The sequence below is a fragment of the Tribolium madens genome, unplaced genomic scaffold (genome assembly GCF_015345945.1).
Source record: "Tribolium madens isolate multiple individuals breed KSU strain unplaced genomic scaffold, Tmad_KSU_1.1 Scaffold_97;HRSCAF=244;Tcas5.2_LG3a, whole genome shotgun sequence".
NCBI lineage: Eukaryota > Metazoa > Arthropoda > Insecta > Coleoptera > Tenebrionidae > Tribolium > Tribolium madens.
In genome coordinates, this window is record NW_025401069.1 from 5,008,007 (window position 1) to 5,026,490 (window position 18,484).

The window sequence follows — 18,484 nt, forward strand, 5'->3', positions numbered from 1 at the left end:
AACTTCTCAAATTATCCTAAAATGAGATTTTGTTGGTGTTTATTCATAAAAATCGTTCACCACGGTTTCCCGTTATAATTTACATAAAAATTATTTTGACATTTCATATTTGTCATTGTGACATTTTATCTTCCACAGAAACACGTTTTAAATTTTTACGCTTGCTTGATAAACAGACTTTTTGATCTCACTGTAGAAGTAAAGGTAGGAAAAATAAACTGTATTTATTAAAAAAAAAAAAAAACGACAAAATATAAAAGAGTATGTTAATAAAAAATATCCCGGCGCATCCACCATTTTGACTTCAAATGTAAGTACATAAAAAATAAAAAAGCTGAGCTGTTGTGATCTTGAAGTTATTACAAAAATTTTTAATGGAAATTGCAAGGTGAGGTAATTATTATCTATAGTTACATACTTCCACACTTTGCAGTAAAAAATAATAACATATAATAATAAATAATAATATATTAAACTAAATATTATAAATATAGCTATTTTTGCAACACTAATACCTTATACTGTTTTTATGGTGCATGTAAGTTTCATCTATAGAGTACATCGTCAATAGCAACGTATCTTATGAATCTATAATATTAATCTATATTAGTAATTAAACTACGACCTGGATTTTTAAACTGTCTATAAAACTCTAGTTGTTTTATTAGCTATTAACACTAGAGTGTTGTCTTCAAGATTTTTTGCAACACTAATAATGAATCAGAAATTTTATTAAATTCAGAAATTATAATAAAGTCAAAACTGACAAAAAATGGCCATAAGCGTATTTTATAGTTTCATAAGATATGTTGCTATTGACGACGTACTTTATAGATAAAGCGTATTTTAACGCCAATATAAGAGGTAAGTTTAAATGCACCATAGAAACAGTATAAGGTATTAGTGTTGCAAAAAAGACTTAACAAATCTTGTTTTAATAAAGTATCACAAAATTGTGTAATAACTAGAAAATTTTATTAAAAATTACTCATTATCTAGCAGACACCTTCAAATATAAGAAACTTTGTTAAATAAATATATAACAACAAAGATATTAGAGTTTTTTGTTTTATCTAATTATTAATATCAGTTTTTATCGATTGTCAACCTGGATACTTGTTCGAAAATTCAGCAATTAATCTCGAGTAAAATTCCAAGTAACTTAGTCTTAAATTTGCTTTTAACCAACCCTCATTGTGTCTCAAGAATATCCATCATAACGTACGATCCGAAGTTACCATCTTGCGAAGGGATCGTATTTCATCAACTAACTAGGTCTTGTCTATTAGTAAATGTGTAACAAAACAGTGTTTGCAGTTATAGCATCCATTACATAAATATTACTGTTTCCGGTGACTACAAAACCCCATCTGTTATTTGCGTTAGACGCCTAAAATAATAAAACCGTGATGGACACATACATTAATCTTGCCTTGTTAAATTAAAAGAAAAAACGATGGAGAAACTTAATAAAAGACAGTTTAATTAATGCATATGTCTTAATTTCCCGAAGCGAAATAACCCATTTGGGGCTTTAGTGTTTCGTAATTTCCTTAGTTCTTAAATAGAAGAACGATTTACTTGCAATCAGGTTTATTTTATCAACAAGCAGCTTTAATTGCAACACTCCATTAGATTATAATTAAAATTTACTAAGCTGCTATTAGGCGAAGCGTCGTGAAAGTGTCGTACGCATAAAGGGATTTGTTCAAAATTAGAGAACTGGCTTTAGTGTCTACAAAGGTGGCCCGTTTTAATAAACCTTTTGCTTTATTTAGAATTACCGTCTACCGACAAGCATCAAACATCAAAATTTATTCAGGTCTAGCTTATTCATAAAGAAAAATTTAAGTCTTTTTAAATCCAAACCCGAGTATATATTTTCCGGCTGCATGGCTTTCAATACATCTCAATATTTTACCTGCAATGAAAAGAAATTTTTGATCTAGTTTTAAACATGTGTGGTAGGAAAATAGCTCTTATTCGTGCTAAGATGCTGAATGATTCATCAGAAATTTAATTCATTAAACATAAAGACTTAACTATAGTCCTAGTGTTGACATAGGAAACATTACGCCCACCTTTCTCAAAGCAGAGGTTAAAGGAATTAATATTCCAGTTAAGCATGTTATCCTCCAACGGTGTAACCTAAATTTAGCTAGATTTCCCTCAGATTGTGCAACACACTGAACCCTAATGCCTAGTCTCATTCATCGTGTTTTGTTATTAAAAATACCGCAGTTTACAATAGCTATTTGGTCTCATTTCTTATACTTGCAGCAGTGAAGTTTTTATAATAGCGTTGGAAGTATACAACTACAGCATTGCAGTGCAATTCAAGAATTCTCTATATGAAATATTTGCACGGGTTTCTTGGTATTTGTTCGGGTAAAAATTATTTAGAAATGTTAGTTTAAAATAAAAATTGAAATATTTTATAATAATATAAAAAGAAAATTTTTTTGTAAGTGACTATTACGAATTTAGAACAAGATCAAAACCTTGTTCTTGAGGAATACTCATGCATGTTTTAATTTTGATTCACTTGCTACGAAAACTATAAATCTTTCAAAATTGTTACAAAGATAAAGCTCATCAGCAACACTATCATTCGAGAGGGAAAAATTGTCCTCACGATAAAAACTTAAGTAAGATATTTATGTCTAAATAAGACACATAATTTCGATATTTAAAAAATCTAAATATACAGCATGAGCTATAATTAGATGTAATTTTTTAACCAGAGCTTCACTAGGCTAAAACAAAGCAATTAACCCTAATATATCAAAAGTGCACTGTTAAAAAAAACATTTCAATTTATTGTATTTTTATTATATTTTCAATTCAATTTTTTTTTAAATAAATAGTTTTCGTATTATTAATAACTATAAAACTACAGGGTTACTTGCAGTGTTTCAGTCTAAAGAAGCTCTGATAAAAAAATTCATATAATTATGACTTACGCTATATAGAACTGTGTTTTTCTATATTTTTTGTACTAGTTACTAAACATTTTTCGACATACAATTTAGTCTAAAAATTTAAGTTAGTTTATATTTTTAAATTTTGGAAGATTTAAGAAATTGTTGTGTCGTTCATTTTTTTATATTATGTATAAAACTGAGAGTAGGTATTACTTTGTCTTCTTACCGGATTTTAATGTCAAAATTAAAAAAAATAAATTTATCTTGTTTAATTTTTTTCTTGGTGTCCATCCTTTTGTTTTCGTTGATTTTAATAGAACAAATATGCAAATATGTACACAATAATATAATTTATGTTAATGTTAATTTCACTAATTATCAGAAATTGAGGTGAAAGCAACAAATATGCAAATATGTATACAATAATATAGTTTTTTTCTGAAAGATGCTAACTTCACTAATTTTCAAAAAATGAGGAGAAAACGCAACCACACTCAGAGTCGAATGCCAGGTTTTATCTCAAAGTACCTACCCCAAACTTTTTATTTTATATGAGTTGAAATATTTTTATTTCAGGTTCTATAAGAGAAAATAAGTATACATCATAACATACTTTTACTTTTCAGCTGATATTAAATGGATTAAATATACGAGTGTTATTTTTTTTTAATAAATAGATCTATAGAGCAAATGTTATGTCAATTACTGAATTTGAATCTTTTGCTTTTGCTCGAAATTGTATTTTGGAAATTGCATTTATTTTTATCACCTATGGCCTACCTTCCAGCGACATAGACGAGATCAACAGCGACTCCTTGCACCTCGACATATGGGACCACGACGACGAAAGTTCAGTGCTAGAAGCAGTCAGCAAACTAAACGAGGTTCGAGGAGTTCGAGGTTTGGGCAGATTTTTCAAGCAAGTTTGTCAATCCGCGAGACAAAGTTCTCAAGACGATTTTCTCGGCTGTGTTACGATTCCCCTCCAAGACATTCCGTCTACAGGTTTAGAAGGCTGGTTTAAGTTGGAAGCTCGATCGCAACGCAGTTCGGTCCAGGGCAGGATCCGCCTGAAAATGTGGCTCTCGACGCGGGAAAACCGCGGCGCCTCTGAAGAGGATAACTGGACCGAACTGATCCAACACGAAAGTCTTTACGCCACGTTTGTAGACTATGAGTTAAAAAACTGGAACAGGGAATCGTGGACTTGGAACGGCGATCTTCCAGGGCCGGCGTTGACGATTCTACACCAGCATGCAGTTCAAGGTTTTCTTCGGGAATTTATAGTGAATGTAGGGAAATATTTCTGAATGCTTTTAGGAGACTTGACGGAGCTTCAAACTGCCGTAGCACGCTTTGTGGCGGCCTGTAGAGTCTATTTGAAGCATCCTCTGGACCCCCGTTGGATGCTTCAATTACTGACAGACATTGAAAGCGCTTGGATGAATTTCACTTTGACGAGAGAGGAGGAAATGTGGCTCGCAGAGAAGTTTACCGCTATGCAAGGTAAGTGCGCAAGTTTTCACTTTTCAGGTTTATTAATTTTAATATGGCAGAGAGATGGCTGCAACAGTTGCGCCATCACCGACAGTTGTTCCCGGCTCTTCATCCCCCATCTCTAGTTCGCCTCGAATACGTTCTCCGATGTCTTGCTTACATGTCCAATATGGTAGGCAGAAACGCTCTCACTGTTCCATCTGATTAGAGTGTTTCAGAAAGCATTTTGGAAATGCTGCCCATTCAATAAGGAAATCCGCGGTGAGATAGTGGCTACCCTTCGTAAAGGGACACCTGAATGGTTTCAAAGCCTAAAATCGTCTATTATGACCTCAGATGAATACGACGCCTGTTTTGTTGACTTCTGCTCGGAAGTTTATGTACATTTGCAACACGGACTATCTCATTACCATCCTCTCTTTGAGGGGTATGTCGACTTTTATTTACTTTGTTTAATCATTTAACTCGCCCTACTTAATGTTGAAATATGTTATATTTTCAAAAACACAACTTTTCGCTTATTTGCATTTTGATGTTTTGAATTTAAACTATAGGGAAATCACTTTGTTTGAGGTATAAAAGCAATGCACTCACGCTTTAATGATAGGAAAAGAACCTCGCCACACAACACATTGTTTGTCGTCACCGCGCAAAATACTTATATTTTTCTTTAAAATCTATAGGTATGTACATCTACACAAAGTAACTCATTAAGATTCATCAACTATGACTTGTTTGCTTAAATTATAAAAAGTTTCTTCAAAATATTGAAAAAGACAAATCGATACAACTTTTCTTATTTAAAACCCACAAATAATTGTTTACAAATACTACAAAGGTTTTAATTAATTACAAATAAATTAAACTAAACCGTCAACATCTACTTACATAACCACATATTTTGTTTTTTTTATAATTTGTGTGAGATAAAAGGCGAACAGCATCTTCAATAAGTATGTTTAGATGAAGTTGTAGTCCAAAAATACGGAACGTATTTGGACAAACTGTTATCTAATTTCTTTCAATAAAATAGTATATTATAATACTAGTTTATAGGTACGCAAGCCTTTAAAACACGCACGACGGGTTGAAGAGCACGACGCGTCAGCTGAGTGCTTTTAACGTCGTAAGTGTTTTAAAGGCGCTTATAAACGAGTGTTATACGCTATTTTTTATTATACCTGCCCAATTAACGATTTTTTATGAGCATTAAAAAAATGAGAATTTACACAATGAAATTATCAAAGGTTGTTTGTGAATCGTTTTCGTAGAGACGCTTACTAGTTTACGTTGTTAAGCACATTTTTTCACGTTATAATTGGTCAAGACATTTCACTATTTCTTCTTACCTAGACAACTTTAAAATTCAGCGTGCTATAAAGGCCAAATTACGCACGCTGCAGCGTGTTTTAATTTAGGATTATGATGTAGGTATAATAAAAAATAAATAAAATATTTAATATTATTAATCAAAATGAGCAATTACGAGTATTAACGACAATACTAAATTTTTGCTATTATTCGTACAAAACTGTTATATAGTGTTATATATAGTGATTTATTGTACGAGTGACAAAATTTTTATTACAATTTATAAATTTTAAAACTTTTAAAGACTAGTTTCTTAGATTAAAATATAAAGTATGCCCCCATATGTTCAATAATGAAGCTAGAGTCTGAAAATTACGAGCAAAAGTTTTTTTTTAATTTTTTCTTCAAATTCGGATTTTATTTAATTTTTTTTTAAGAATATAGGTAGGTATTTCTCGTGTTATTTTTGTAAAATGTGGATTTTTTAAACTGCGCACCGATGTTTTATTCTTGAAGAGCAACCCTGCAATGATGAGTTCTTTCAAATAAGATCATGTTGTCGCTTTAACTTTCTTAGGATACAGATGCTCATGGCGATTTTTTTCTATTTCGACTCAAGGAATCACCCTCTCAAGTTTCTTAAACGTTTTTTTTTTAATAGGTAATGTAATTGTATGTTTTAATGACCACATTTTATGCATCATAGAACGACTACTGAGTTACGCAGTGTGTAAGGAAAATTGCATTTAGTCTGTTTAGTTTTTTTTTAGATTGATATGCTAGTTGCTCTAGACTAGACGGTTAAATCACTACTTAATGTCTATTTCTCTCTCATTTCAGCACAAATGGAATCCCCTACTTCAGCGTGGTATTTAAACAGCTAGATAAGTTAATGTCAGACGAAGTAATCGCGTTTCTGAACCAAAACGAGCATCCAGATGCCGCTTACAGCCGACTTATCTTCTCTGTTTATTTAGAAGTGAAAGACTTGGCCACTTTTCATCAAAATCTGCCTTCCGGTGGCGATCATAAATTATTATTAGTTCGTTGTCATGAATGGTTCGAACCGTCTGTTAGTTGTTGGTTGATTGTATGCAAAGCAAAAGCCTTACAAAGGGTACGAACTGCAGTCGAACTTCAAAAGCCTTGCGATGGTGACAAATTAGTGAAGCACAGTTCCTCTGCAGTTGATGTAGTAGCGATGTTTTGTCAATTAAGAGACTTCTGGAGACTCCTTCAATGGCCTAAGGCACATTCCATTCCTCTTCTGTCGCAACTTCTCGACTGTATATGTTCAGCAGCTTTATTATACGCTGATATAACTTATCAAGGGTTAATGGAAACGGGGTATTTCGACAGAATGGGACCTTTTAAAATTTGCGACGAAATGTGTATTGCTGCCAATAATTTGGAATATGTTTACAAATTCGTGTCTTTATTAGGTTGGCAATACATCAACATTTAAGCCGATGTAATTCAACCGTTCTGTTACAGAAAATTACTTTGATTTTGTAACACTCGAAACGATCGCCTCGGAAATACAATGCGCTACTTTAACTAACCAATTAGATAGCACATTAAGTCAGTTCCAAGTAAGAATAATAGACATAATAAAGCGTGTAGGGCCACAAATGCAAGAAGCACTTAGGAAAGCCATGTTTCATGTCGCTTGGTCTCCAGACACTTTACCAACAAATCAAGCTGTGGAACCTTTATTTGAATATCTGCATACACATCTACATGCACTCAACTTGTACTTGTTGCCTCAGAACTTCGAACGAGTCCTATACGATGTACATTTTTCTTCCTTTTTGTGCTCCTTCACTCTGATGATTATTGTAGGTCTGGGAGTACACTTTATCTGAACTCAACCATCAAATGGATGGTGGGACAAACAGTGACGAGATGCCTCCAATGTTCCATGAGAGACTACATGCTGCGTTAGAACTTATGGTTGACTTCTTTCATTGCGAAGGAAATGCTCTTAGTATAGAAAGTTTACATTCACAAACATTTTGTCAAATCGAACAAAGACTGCAGTATCACAGAACGGATACGGAAACCCTCATAGAAATTTTCTACAACCAAAGGCTTCAAGAACAACTTAATACGACTAGTAGCCCCTATGGCAGTCTTGCAGTTCGAGCGTACTTCAATCACGACTCACTTTGCGTCGAGGTAGGGATGTGCATATTTATAACTCTCAATAAAAATCAGGACTTGTTGAACATTATGGAAAGAAATTAGGTGTATAAAAAAATATGAGCGTAGAGCCCTGTTTGAAAAAAAAAGATTTTTTAAAGCAAAAACTATAAAAAACACTTATTTGAGTGGTCTTTTTCACCTAACACCTCTGACATATTATATGCAACTATTAATCTAGTCTAATTATACCTACTTTATAACAGATTTTTACATACAAAAATTATGTATTTTTGTGATCTATTTGTCCTAAAAATTGCGCTTTTGCCATTCTTGCATAGGGTTGATTTGTTTGTTTGATTTCGCGCATTTTTTCAAGTGGGATGTTGTTTTTTTTTTTTCAATACAAACTTAAAAATATAAAAACTTGTACTGAGTGGTACTAGTGCTAACATAAAGTCCATTTTTTTATTATTTGCTGGTGGGGAAAATGTGAATCAAAAGACCTGTCCCCGTCTGTTTTTGACATTTGACAGCTTCTGACATTTTGGACTAAAGTCAAAAATTAGTTTCTCCCTGACATTAGGTTTTTATAGGACTTGAATTACTTGACTTACGACTTGAATACGATTGTTATGATTATATAGAGGGTATAAATATATTAGCCTCAATTCAAAATGAAATTGCAAATGACCTATTTGACGGCAAGATGTACATACTTTTGTCGTACGTCACTAGCCCTGCGTTACTTTAATGGCATTTGTTAAAGTGAGATAAATAGCGTGATTGACCTTTCAAAAATACGTAGTGACAAAGCAACGAGGCTGTTGGCAAATGTTGAAAAGAAATAGCCAGAAGTACGTCTTTCAAATTATTAACTGATCCACACCCATATAATAAAAACGTACTATACATTTTAGATTTAAAGTTCTTGCGATATAGGTACACCAAATTTGTGCTTTTAGATAGGAAATATAGCACATGTATATCAGAACAGTAACAACTCAAAAAACACTTTTTCAGGAATCTCAATGACACATAATTATTAATTATTGTGCTCAGGCCACTGTATGTGATCCGAATGAGTGATAAATTTAAGAAAGTAATAATTTTTGAGTTGATTTTGTTTTGAATACGATAAATAAGTGATAAAAACTTCGTATGCTTAGAAATTACAAAATTACATACATTCTATTGATTTTTTTAAGGTCCTGCACGCAAGAGACATAATTCCCTTGGACCCGAACGGCTTCAGCGACCCCTTTGTAATAATCGAACTCTTGCCGCATAGAGTTTTCCCCCATTGCAACGAACAACAAACCAATGTACACAAGAAAACTCTTCACCCAATATTCGACGAATGCTTTGAATTTAGTGTTTCCTTGGAGCAATGTCGTTCTCTCGGAGCCATGATCGCCTTTACGGTCATGGACCACGACGTGCTCACTGCTAACGACTTTGCTGGAGAGGCTTTCCTGGCCTTGGGAAGTATACCCGGAGTCGCCGATACCACTGGAGTGGACAACTTCCACGGTCTCAAACCCGTTGAGCTAATTCTTATGCAGCAACACCAAAAAAGTGAGTGTTTTCAAGAAATATTACAATTGAGCTACTTGTTAATTTTTCAGATCACCCTATTCTACAGATATTAGAATCTAGAGTGGCTGATCGTTTAGCTGCCGAATTCGTACGAAAACAGAGACAGAGATTCGCAAATAAATGAACAAATAATCTAGTGTAATATAATGTTTTGTACATCTCTCTTCCTACGAAATGGTTGTCAAAATTCAAGCGCTATTTTTTCTACGTGATGTGTCTATGAGACAAACTAACAATTTTCGAACTAAATCGCGCACTGAACATCATGTACATATTTAAATGTAATACAAGTATTTTTTATATGTTTCACTATTACTTATCCAAATTTATAGCGGAAATATTGTTGGTTTGTCAGCTGCAAAATACTTCTTGTTCAGTCTACAGACTTTTCTAATGAGAGAACTACTTTTCTATGACTGATAACTTGTGTTAGAGGTAGATTTCTTACAATAACACGTGCAAACAACGTCAAAAATGCCAGGGTTTTTCATTTCTACTACTGCTGAATCAAACTGATCATATCATCCCAGAATAAACCATAACTTGTATTTTTTTAATCCAAGGTAGGCTTTTTGGCCATAATACTTCAGACAATCTGCACACAACCCATAAAATCGGTTTGTATACAAATCTGGCATTTTAGATGAAAGAAATTGATGTTGCCCTTAAAAGAATATGAACCTGCATTAAGACCTATCTCATTTTAAGTGCACTCCCATTTTGGCTTTCTTTGATATGTGAAGTCTATACAATCATTTGGACATCTTTATAAATCATGTTAAAAGAGAAAAAAAAGATGTGACTTTGACAAATATTAACTATCGCAACTTTAAATAAAAAACCTAAATACGACAGTAATACACTTAACGCCTGTTACACGTATTAGAGTACCTACTTATGTATGTAGTACGCGTTGTTGTTCATAATTTTATTACTGTCGCGCATAAAATTAAAAAAATAATTAAACTGTAAATCCGTAACTTAAAAAATGTAGTACGTTATCAACGCACATGAAACAATCATATAATTATTTAAGAAGATAATTTATATATACACTGTTGTTCATAAGAGTTTATATGAATTGTAAAGAACCTATACATATCTTGCACACTTTACCACGCGGCAATCAAAATCTTTTTGCTTATTTATTTATTTATTAACGCTTTCCGACTGTGTGATAAATAACGAAGCTTGAGCTTTCAGACTAAATTTATTTTTTCACCCCTTCTTAACGAGCTTAATGTACTGTATGTCAATTGAAATCAAAATATTGTATTCTATATATTTAATTAATGTGATATATCTTGTCTTTGTCTACCAATCAATAAAACCAAATAAAATACCATGCTCCCATTGCGATTTTTTTTCTTAACCCAAATTCCGACCAAAGAAATTTATTTCTTCTCCAACAAATGAAATTAGAAATTTACCCAGTTTTGACATAGAATACGGCTTCTGTGGTATTGATGTATATTCTGAACTTCTATATTCACCAAAAACCCAATCCCACATTCCGTAACTTTAATCCAAGAACTCTTGCTTCAATAATATTAAAGTATATTACTCGCAGGTGTAAAAGGCCTCTGTTCGGTGCTGCATAATCCCGTCCATTCGCCACGTCACAAATCAATTCGAATATTTACCAATTCCACATCACCATTTTTTGCACACTTTACACTTGTTTACACAACAAAGAGATTTTAAATCGTACGATTATACAACCCCTTAATCCGTCAAAGTGCTCGCATCTGGTTGACTTCGAGATGCGTCCAAACATGAACTTTTACGGAAATTTTCTTGTCTTTCGTTTAAAATTAAAATTAAAAAGAGTTGATGTATCAAAATTGACTGATTATTTTGATTCTAGAATTTTTCTAAAATATAAAATATCCAAATCCATTTGTGTGGTGTGAATAATTTACAATCAATAACTCAGATTCAGCTATATCTAATATTTAGATACACACACTAATTCGAATTCTTTGTATTTTCTCAAATTTTGCAATTTTGTTCTTAATTCCGTCTCAAATGATAAAATTTTCCTAGAAATCGACCAAATGACTGAAAAAAACGTAGAAGTTAAAATCACTTTTATTCACAATCACTAATGATATATGCCGATTACTAATCTTTTAAAGGTTGGGAAACACATCATTAAATCCCATGACCAGTAATAGGTATCATTTTATTTCATCCTTTAGGCCGTACACTTGAGTGCAAAAAAACGCAAATTGTCAAAAACTAAATTGGGAAATTTTTCAAAGATTTACATAGTGTAAAAAAGGTTGTACCCAAAAAGGTTAGAAAACTATCAAAAGAATTGTCTTAATTGGTGGTCTTGCCAGTGCAAAGTCATAGTCAAACGAAATGGAAAAACATAGGAAAACTTGATAGAAGTTTGGAAGATGCCTGACAATTATGAAATAGTGAATTGTGCCGAAGACAACGTCAAGAAACTTCCATTTATTAACAGGCCAAATTACATTATAAAAAAAATCAATTTGCATTTTTTTTCACTCAAAATGTAATATGTAAGTTTGTCAACGTTAAGATACCGAGAATTTTTTCGTTCAAATTGTCAAGTTATGCATAATATTTTTTCTAAATTAGTATTCAATTGCTTCTGTAGCGGTTTTTCTTTTACATATTTTTTTTTCACTGGTAATTACAAAATTGTGTTTAAAAATTTGACAAATAGATAACACCACAGATCCACCAGCAATGTTACAGAAAACTGTAATAGTCAGAAAACAAATATTTTGTTAGTTATTCATTTTGTTAAAAAAAAAGGAAATAATGAACTACAAAAACCACTTTCAAAATACAATTTTGTTGTTATTTTTCAAAATGTATAGCAAAACTTGAAAAAAAAATTGCATGTTGTTGGTGGCATTTTAGGATGTTATGTTATACTTAAAACTGCCGCGTATTGCTAGTTGCCCGAATACACAGGTACAGCAATATTAAAGTTTTAAATACATAATATCAAAATTGTTGTCATTTTAGTCTCTTTCAAATAATTACGTAATTAAGTAAATTACATTTACTTCTACTACTGGTATTATCAAAAAATTACTTTACGAGAATCTTATCTTAAAAGCCGATAGCAATGATCAATGAATAAGAAGTGTAAATAATCACACGTAAAAATAGCACCAATCATAACTGCGCACAATTTTCTAAACCAATAAATTTCAAATATTTTTATAATAATAATTATAATTAGAGCAACATTACAAAAATTACAACAAAATCAAGTTTGTTAATCGCAATAATCCGGTAACCTTAACAAAAACAAAAATAACCAAACCATTCAAACAAAAATCAAATTTGTGGGTGTTGAGCCTTGGCAAATATTTAATAATAAAAAAACCTAAAGCCTCTGTAAAAATTATAGATTTGGAAAAGTACGGTTCAATACCAAAAGAGCTCGTAGTTGTCGCGCTGCCCTTGGGGCGAATTGTCATGCGCACTAGTGACAACAAGCAGAAAATCGTCGTTCGGAGCAAATTCGTGGTGGTGTCTCTAATGTTCTAAATAAATCGTGCAATTGGCGTTATCTGATAAAAAGCCGCGTCGCGCCAACTTACCCCCAAGCCAGTGTTCGTGACTATGCTGCACCGGCAGCCCCCGAGCCCCAGCTAGCATCGTACGAAGGCAAACAATACGGTAGGTGGCCGCCACAACGCGGGGTTTCTCTGGCACGTGTAGCTGTCACAGGGATGCCGGCGTCTACCCTGGAGCCCGTAAACGCGGCCTTGCGCTCCGCCCTCACCAAGAGCGACGACAGCCCCTTGGACACGCAATTGGCGGGCTCCACCAAGAAGGCCCTTCTGTCCAACATAGACTTCGAGCCGGCTGGGAGCTACCAAAGCACCGTTTTGGACAAACTCAAGTCGAAATATATCGTTTTGAAAAGCTCGGAGACTCCGCAGCCCAGGTGAGTTTCGCCGGTTTTAAAGGGACTTCGTGTGATTTTTCTCTTCATCAACAGTAAGCCTGAAGGAGATATGGGCGCGGATGAAACGCTCAAGTTGGCTAATTACGAGTTGTATCCTTTTGAAGCTGTGCAGTTAGGTTGGAGTAAATGTGACTGGTCAGTGGGGGCTGGAATGATTAACATGGGAAATACCTGTTATCTCAACTCTACACTACAAGCACTTTTCCACGTTCCCGCTCTTGTCAATTGGCTCATTTCTGATAAGGAACATACTGCTGAATGCCAAGATTCAGGTTTGTAGCCCATAAGCATTTTTATTTACGTAATTTATTAAAAGTTGGCTCTATGTGTTTACTGGTTTAAAATACCTTGTTTGTTAAATGCAGCATGGAAAAAGCCAGATAAATAGATAGTTTTTATCAAGTAAAAATCAAACAAATATCTTTTAATGAGAAAACTTTATCTAAAATAAATTAGATTTATAAGTATATAGTAGTGTTTTTCTTAATATAAAAAATTAAGAATAAAATAATTGCTGCGCATACCTATTCTTTATCACTGTTCATAATGTTTTTAATTTTTAAATAATAAAAAAATGATCTGCAACAATATGGTTAATATAGATACCTGCATTGCCGACAAGACCAAAGATATTTTCAGTATACTGGTTCTTTGGTTAATTACTACATGTTTTCTTTTTGAACTTTATTTTTGTTGGTTGAATGTTTATACCTACTTTTGCACGTTAGACTCTGATAATACAGGGTATATGTCAAATACAGAGGGGTTATGCATAAATAATAGCCAATAATACAAACTTTTTTAAAAATAATAGTTCAAAAATGATATTTTTCAAAAAGGAAAGAATGTCTTATTTGTTTATTTTTCGTGTGATTGAGTAAATACGTTGTTTTTAGACTTACGTGGTTGCAAACGGTAAGCATTACAAAAATTTCACGCGGAAATTGCAAACTGCATGGCCTTGTCATTACAATTAATTATTATTTATAAAAGTTATATTACAGAAACACAATGTGTAATATAAAAATATGAGTCGACTAACAATGTTGTTGGAAAAATTGGTGTGTATATTTAAATAATTAAGATACTGTAAATAATTGTAGATGTGTACAAGTTAGTTTTTAACTGATGCAACTTACCACTAAAATTCTAATCATATAGTAACGATTAGTTCTGATTAGAACTGGTTTTTAATGAGAATATAATAAATAACAAGAACTATAAAACAAAGCAATACACGAGAACCATGTTAAAACAATTCGAAATTATTTGTACTAATGACAGGAGTCAGAAAATAAAAATTTCTTCTTGTGAATAATATTATTTCTAAATTAACTGAATTGAGAGTGAATGGATTATTATCGTTTATTATCATTATTTTGATTCAGACGCTTTTCTGTTTTACCAGGTGGACTGTGCATAATTTGTGCAATGCGGAAGACTCTGCAAGATTCCCAACAACGTAACACAAACTCAATCCGTCCTCTTCTCATCTATAACAAATTGCGTTTGGTTTGTCGAAATCTCATCCCGGGTCGACAAGAAGATGCGCACGAATTTCTTAGATATCTTGTAGAAGCAATGGAAAAATCTTATTTAAGTCGCTTTAAAAACCATTCCGAATTCGATTCAAAAGTTAAAGAAACCACACCTCTCAATCAAATATTAGGTGGATATTTAAGATCGGCCGTGAGATGTTTGAAGTGTGGTCACGTCAGCACCACCTTCCAGCACTTTCAAGATTTACTATTAGACATTAGGAAAGCTCAGACGCTCGATGAAGCACTGGAAGGTTACTTCTCTAGGGAAAAATTGGACGATGACTCGTATCATTGTCAGTCTTGTCAGAAAAAAGTGAGTATTTTTACTTGAGGGCTTGATTTTTTACTGATTGGTGTTTTTTTTTGTTTTGTTTAGGTACCTGCAACAAAACAGTTCTCCCTTGAAAGAGCCCCTATGGTTCTTTGTATACAGCTTAAACGGTTTTCTGTTAGCAATAATAAAATAACTAAACATATACATTTTCGACAAAGACTGGATTTAACAAGGTATGCCCGACATCGTCCCAGTGTTCCACTGATCTATAGACTTGTTGCCTTAGTCACACATATGGGACCTACTGTTAATTGTGGCCACTACACTGCAGTTGCCCAAGCGCCGTCTGGTAATTTTTACCAGTTTGACGATAGTATGGTAAGGATAACAATTAACTAAATAATAAAAAGGCGGCAGACACAAATTCTTATTTTTCGAACCAAAAATATAAATGTAAAAAAGTTCTAGTGAGGGTAGGATTGCTTAAATTTAAATTTATTTTAATAAAATTTAAGTGGCTCTAGGATGACCTACAACTAGAACGATTGTTGCGATGATTAAACCTTAAAAATTGATAATTAAAACACTCTTTTCTTCGCAGGTGCGGGTGATATCTCACCAAGCTGTGTTCAATACAAACGCATACATAATGTTGTACGAATTAGAATCATCTCCATTTACCAAATCAAATAACGGAACAAACAACAAAATAAAACCTCCACTTTCTTCCGAAGCAAACACTAGTAACAACACATCAAAAGCTTCATTGAACGGTATCGGTTTTACGAGCGACAAAGTCTACGGTCCTGAATTACCCCCCGACCGATTAGATAAGAAAATCAACGGGGTGAACCCCACGCTGGTCACAAACGGTAACGGCAGCCACCCGGAGAATTCAGGAATAAGCGATAGCGAACCGGAAAATCCACAAGACAAAAAAAATCAACAAAAAGAAAACAAACCTGTGGTGACACCTCCTCTTCCTCCGAAAAAAGCAACGTCTGGTGTACATAACGAGGAAAACACCAAATCACCGTTATCGCAAAAGAATCGGACAATGTCGTCACGGAATATTAATAGTACAAGACCGATTAGTTCGACGAATCCGGAAACGGCGAAAAAGAAAGGGTTGTTTCAGCCGGTTACGACCAAATTGGTTCCTTATGAAATGGACGATTCGAGTTGTTCAGATGAGTCAAATCAGTCGCCACACGATGCAGAGTATAGAGTTTCGACGAAAGCGGCGGTGGGTGATTGGAAGGTCACCTCGACTGAACCAACGACACAGGGCAAAAGTTGGGGAGAGAAAAAACAAGATGGGACTGTTAGCGAATTATTCAAAATGTCACATAGTGGGTACTCGGCCCCGGTTTCTTCGTGGAACGGGACGAGGTCTCATTTAGAAAAGGAAATTAGCAATGAGAGGAGAGAAGACAGGAAAAGAGCTTTGAGTGATAATTCGGATCAAGGCAAAGTGAAACATCCAAAATTGAACAATTCCTACAAGTCTAATCCAGGATACAATCCTGTACAAGTGAGTATTTTTAATTTTTTTAACTTGATTTAAATATTTTATTAAAATTATTTGTTTCAGGAATTTCATAACACTAAGAATTGGAGTCAAAATAACTCCTTTTATTCGGGCAACCGGCATCGGCGTAATTTCCACCACAAAAGCTTTCATAAAAATTACCGCTTTAGGCAGTGATTAATTTTAAGGTTGAATATTTTTACATAGGCAATTGGACTTGTATAATTGTGCATAATAATGTCACCATTGTTTAGTATAACTGAATTTGTGAATTCTTTATAATGTAAGTATTTATATTTTTAAACAAACCAATAATTCCTAATCTTGATTGAAAAAAACCGATGTAATTAAAGTAGTGATAGCATAATTAATTAACAATGAAAACTTTTAGGAAGTGGTATTTGTTATATTTTTTGAGCTTAATGTTCACAGTGCATTTAAAATACTGTATTTTTTTTCTATATTTTTTTCTTATTTGTACAAAAACTTATTTACCATTAAGCATAAAGATATTAAACTTTTACCATAATTTACTTTAATGTAATGTTTCTTTATTAATTGCAAATCTTGAATTACGTTTGTTGATTTAAACATTTTAATGCAACTTTAAAATTTTAAACAATGGTAATAGTCAAACCTACACTATGTGTACTCATGTTGTAGTAAATGCAACCATGTATCTGTTCTAGAACAAAACCTTGAAAATAAATTTTTTATATTATTAGAAAATTTTATTATGAACTACTGTAAGTATACAAAATTTATTAATTAACTACTTGTTCTTGATTACAAAGTGACAATAAATTATACTTTTTATATTTCAAATAGTCAGGTATAATACTTAAAAAAGCAAACCCCTTTATTACTTCAACAATAATAGCTACTTTTGCCCCTTTAAGATCAACTTTGTGGTCAGATCTCAGCTCTGACACTTTACCCGCAATTATTTTTATGACTTCATCTCTTGAAACAACATTGTTATTTCTGTGGTTAAAAACCACACAAAACGTTTGTGGAGACTCCACGAAGTGTCTCTGGGCAAGAGGCACAAATGCGTTAACAATGTCATTAACATTTGCCTTACAAGTAACTTCAATTGGTATTAATCTTAGCAAAAATTTAGTTTTTTGAGTCTTACTTGCATCAATATCTTTTATAATAGTCTCTGCTAACTCAACAGGATCCTCCAAACTTGTCCTAATAAATAAGAAATTTTTGGCACCAGATTCTATAACCTGGAATCTTTTCTCAAGACTCTTGTTGTCTCGTTTCAATTCGGAGATTTCTTTAGCCAATGAGTCGTCAATTTCTTGATCATCTTCAGGTTCTTTACTGTCTTTATACAATTTGTCTGCATATTCATTTAGTAAGTTGTAAGATTCCTTAATGCAGTCTTTTTCCCTATTGTTGCAACTGCAAAGAAATCCTTTCAAATTAACTTCCAAACTCAATCGTTTGTTGAAACTCTTTTTAATGAAATATTTTTTGGCCTTTTGTTTGGAGACGACTGTTTTGCTCATGATTACGACCCCTACAAAATATTTTTGGATAATAGCATTCCTCTACATAAAATTTATAACAAACCAGTTCTTTTAAAATTAAAGGTATTAATCCAAGAGTTTAATTTTTGAGTGTTATGAATAAAAAATAAACAATATATATAAAAAACTTAGGTTAGATCACAACATCACTTTTAGCCAACCT

General features: G+C 33.1%; 3 protein-coding genes across 4 annotated transcripts in view; 2 read left to right on the forward strand and 1 right to left on the reverse strand.

Moving 5' to 3' along the window:
• The window catches only part of LOC123014983 (BAI1-associated protein 3), a 119,015-nt gene extending 108,197 nt beyond the window's left edge, over window positions 1–10,818 (forward strand). For both annotated transcript variants that reach the window (XM_044414349.1, XM_044414348.1), the window contains exons 7-15: window positions 3,712–4,190; window positions 4,245–4,430; window positions 4,481–4,593; window positions 4,640–4,848; window positions 6,573–7,174; window positions 7,227–7,525; window positions 7,575–7,910; window positions 9,083–9,452; window positions 9,503–10,818. In XM_044414349.1, coding sequence (XP_044270284.1) covers window positions 3,712–4,190; window positions 4,245–4,430; window positions 4,481–4,593; window positions 4,640–4,848; window positions 6,573–7,174; window positions 7,227–7,525; window positions 7,575–7,910; window positions 9,083–9,452; window positions 9,503–9,597 — 2,689 coding nt within the window. In that variant the 3' untranslated portion in view covers window positions 9,598–10,818. The remainder of the gene's footprint in view (window positions 1–3,711; window positions 4,191–4,244; window positions 4,431–4,480; window positions 4,594–4,639; window positions 4,849–6,572; window positions 7,175–7,226; window positions 7,526–7,574; window positions 7,911–9,082; window positions 9,453–9,502) is intronic.
• A 1,984-nt stretch (window positions 10,819–12,802) lies between these two features.
• Window positions 12,803–17,501, forward strand: LOC123014904 (ubiquitin carboxyl-terminal hydrolase 36). The gene is made up of 6 exons (XM_044414208.1): window positions 12,803–13,413; window positions 13,468–13,706; window positions 14,843–15,288; window positions 15,352–15,627; window positions 15,851–16,783; window positions 16,844–17,501. The coding sequence occupies exons 1-6, from the start codon at window positions 13,196–13,198 to the stop codon at window positions 16,955–16,957; spliced, it is 2,226 nt and encodes a 741-aa protein (XP_044270143.1). The 5' UTR covers window positions 12,803–13,195; the 3' UTR covers window positions 16,958–17,501.
• Window positions 17,411–18,482, reverse strand: LOC123014907 (THUMP domain-containing protein 1 homolog). The gene is made up of 2 exons (XM_044414211.1): window positions 18,365–18,482; window positions 17,411–18,311 (listed from the first exon to the last, which is right to left on the reverse strand). Exon 2 carries the CDS (start codon window positions 18,298–18,300, stop codon window positions 17,545–17,547), a length of 756 nt encoding a protein of 251 aa, XP_044270146.1. The 5' UTR covers window positions 18,301–18,311; window positions 18,365–18,482; the 3' UTR covers window positions 17,411–17,544.
• Between the last annotated feature and the right edge of the window lie 2 nt (window positions 18,483–18,484).

Coding starts and splice junctions, on each gene's coding strand:
- LOC123014904 (XM_044414208.1), top strand. CDS start 13,196: ATGCCGGCGTCTACCCTGGAGCCCGTAAACGCGGCCTTGCGCTCCGCC. Junction 13,414..13,467: donor TCGGAGACTCCGCAGCCCAG/GTGAGTTTCGCC, acceptor CTTCATCAACAG/TAAGCCTGAAGGAGATATGG. Junction 15,289..15,351: donor GTCAGTCTTGTCAGAAAAAA/GTGAGTATTTTT, acceptor TGTTTTGTTTAG/GTACCTGCAACAAAACAGTT.
- LOC123014907 (XM_044414211.1), bottom strand. CDS start 18,300: ATGAGCAAAACAGTCGTCTCCAAACAAAAGGCCAAAAAATATTTCATT.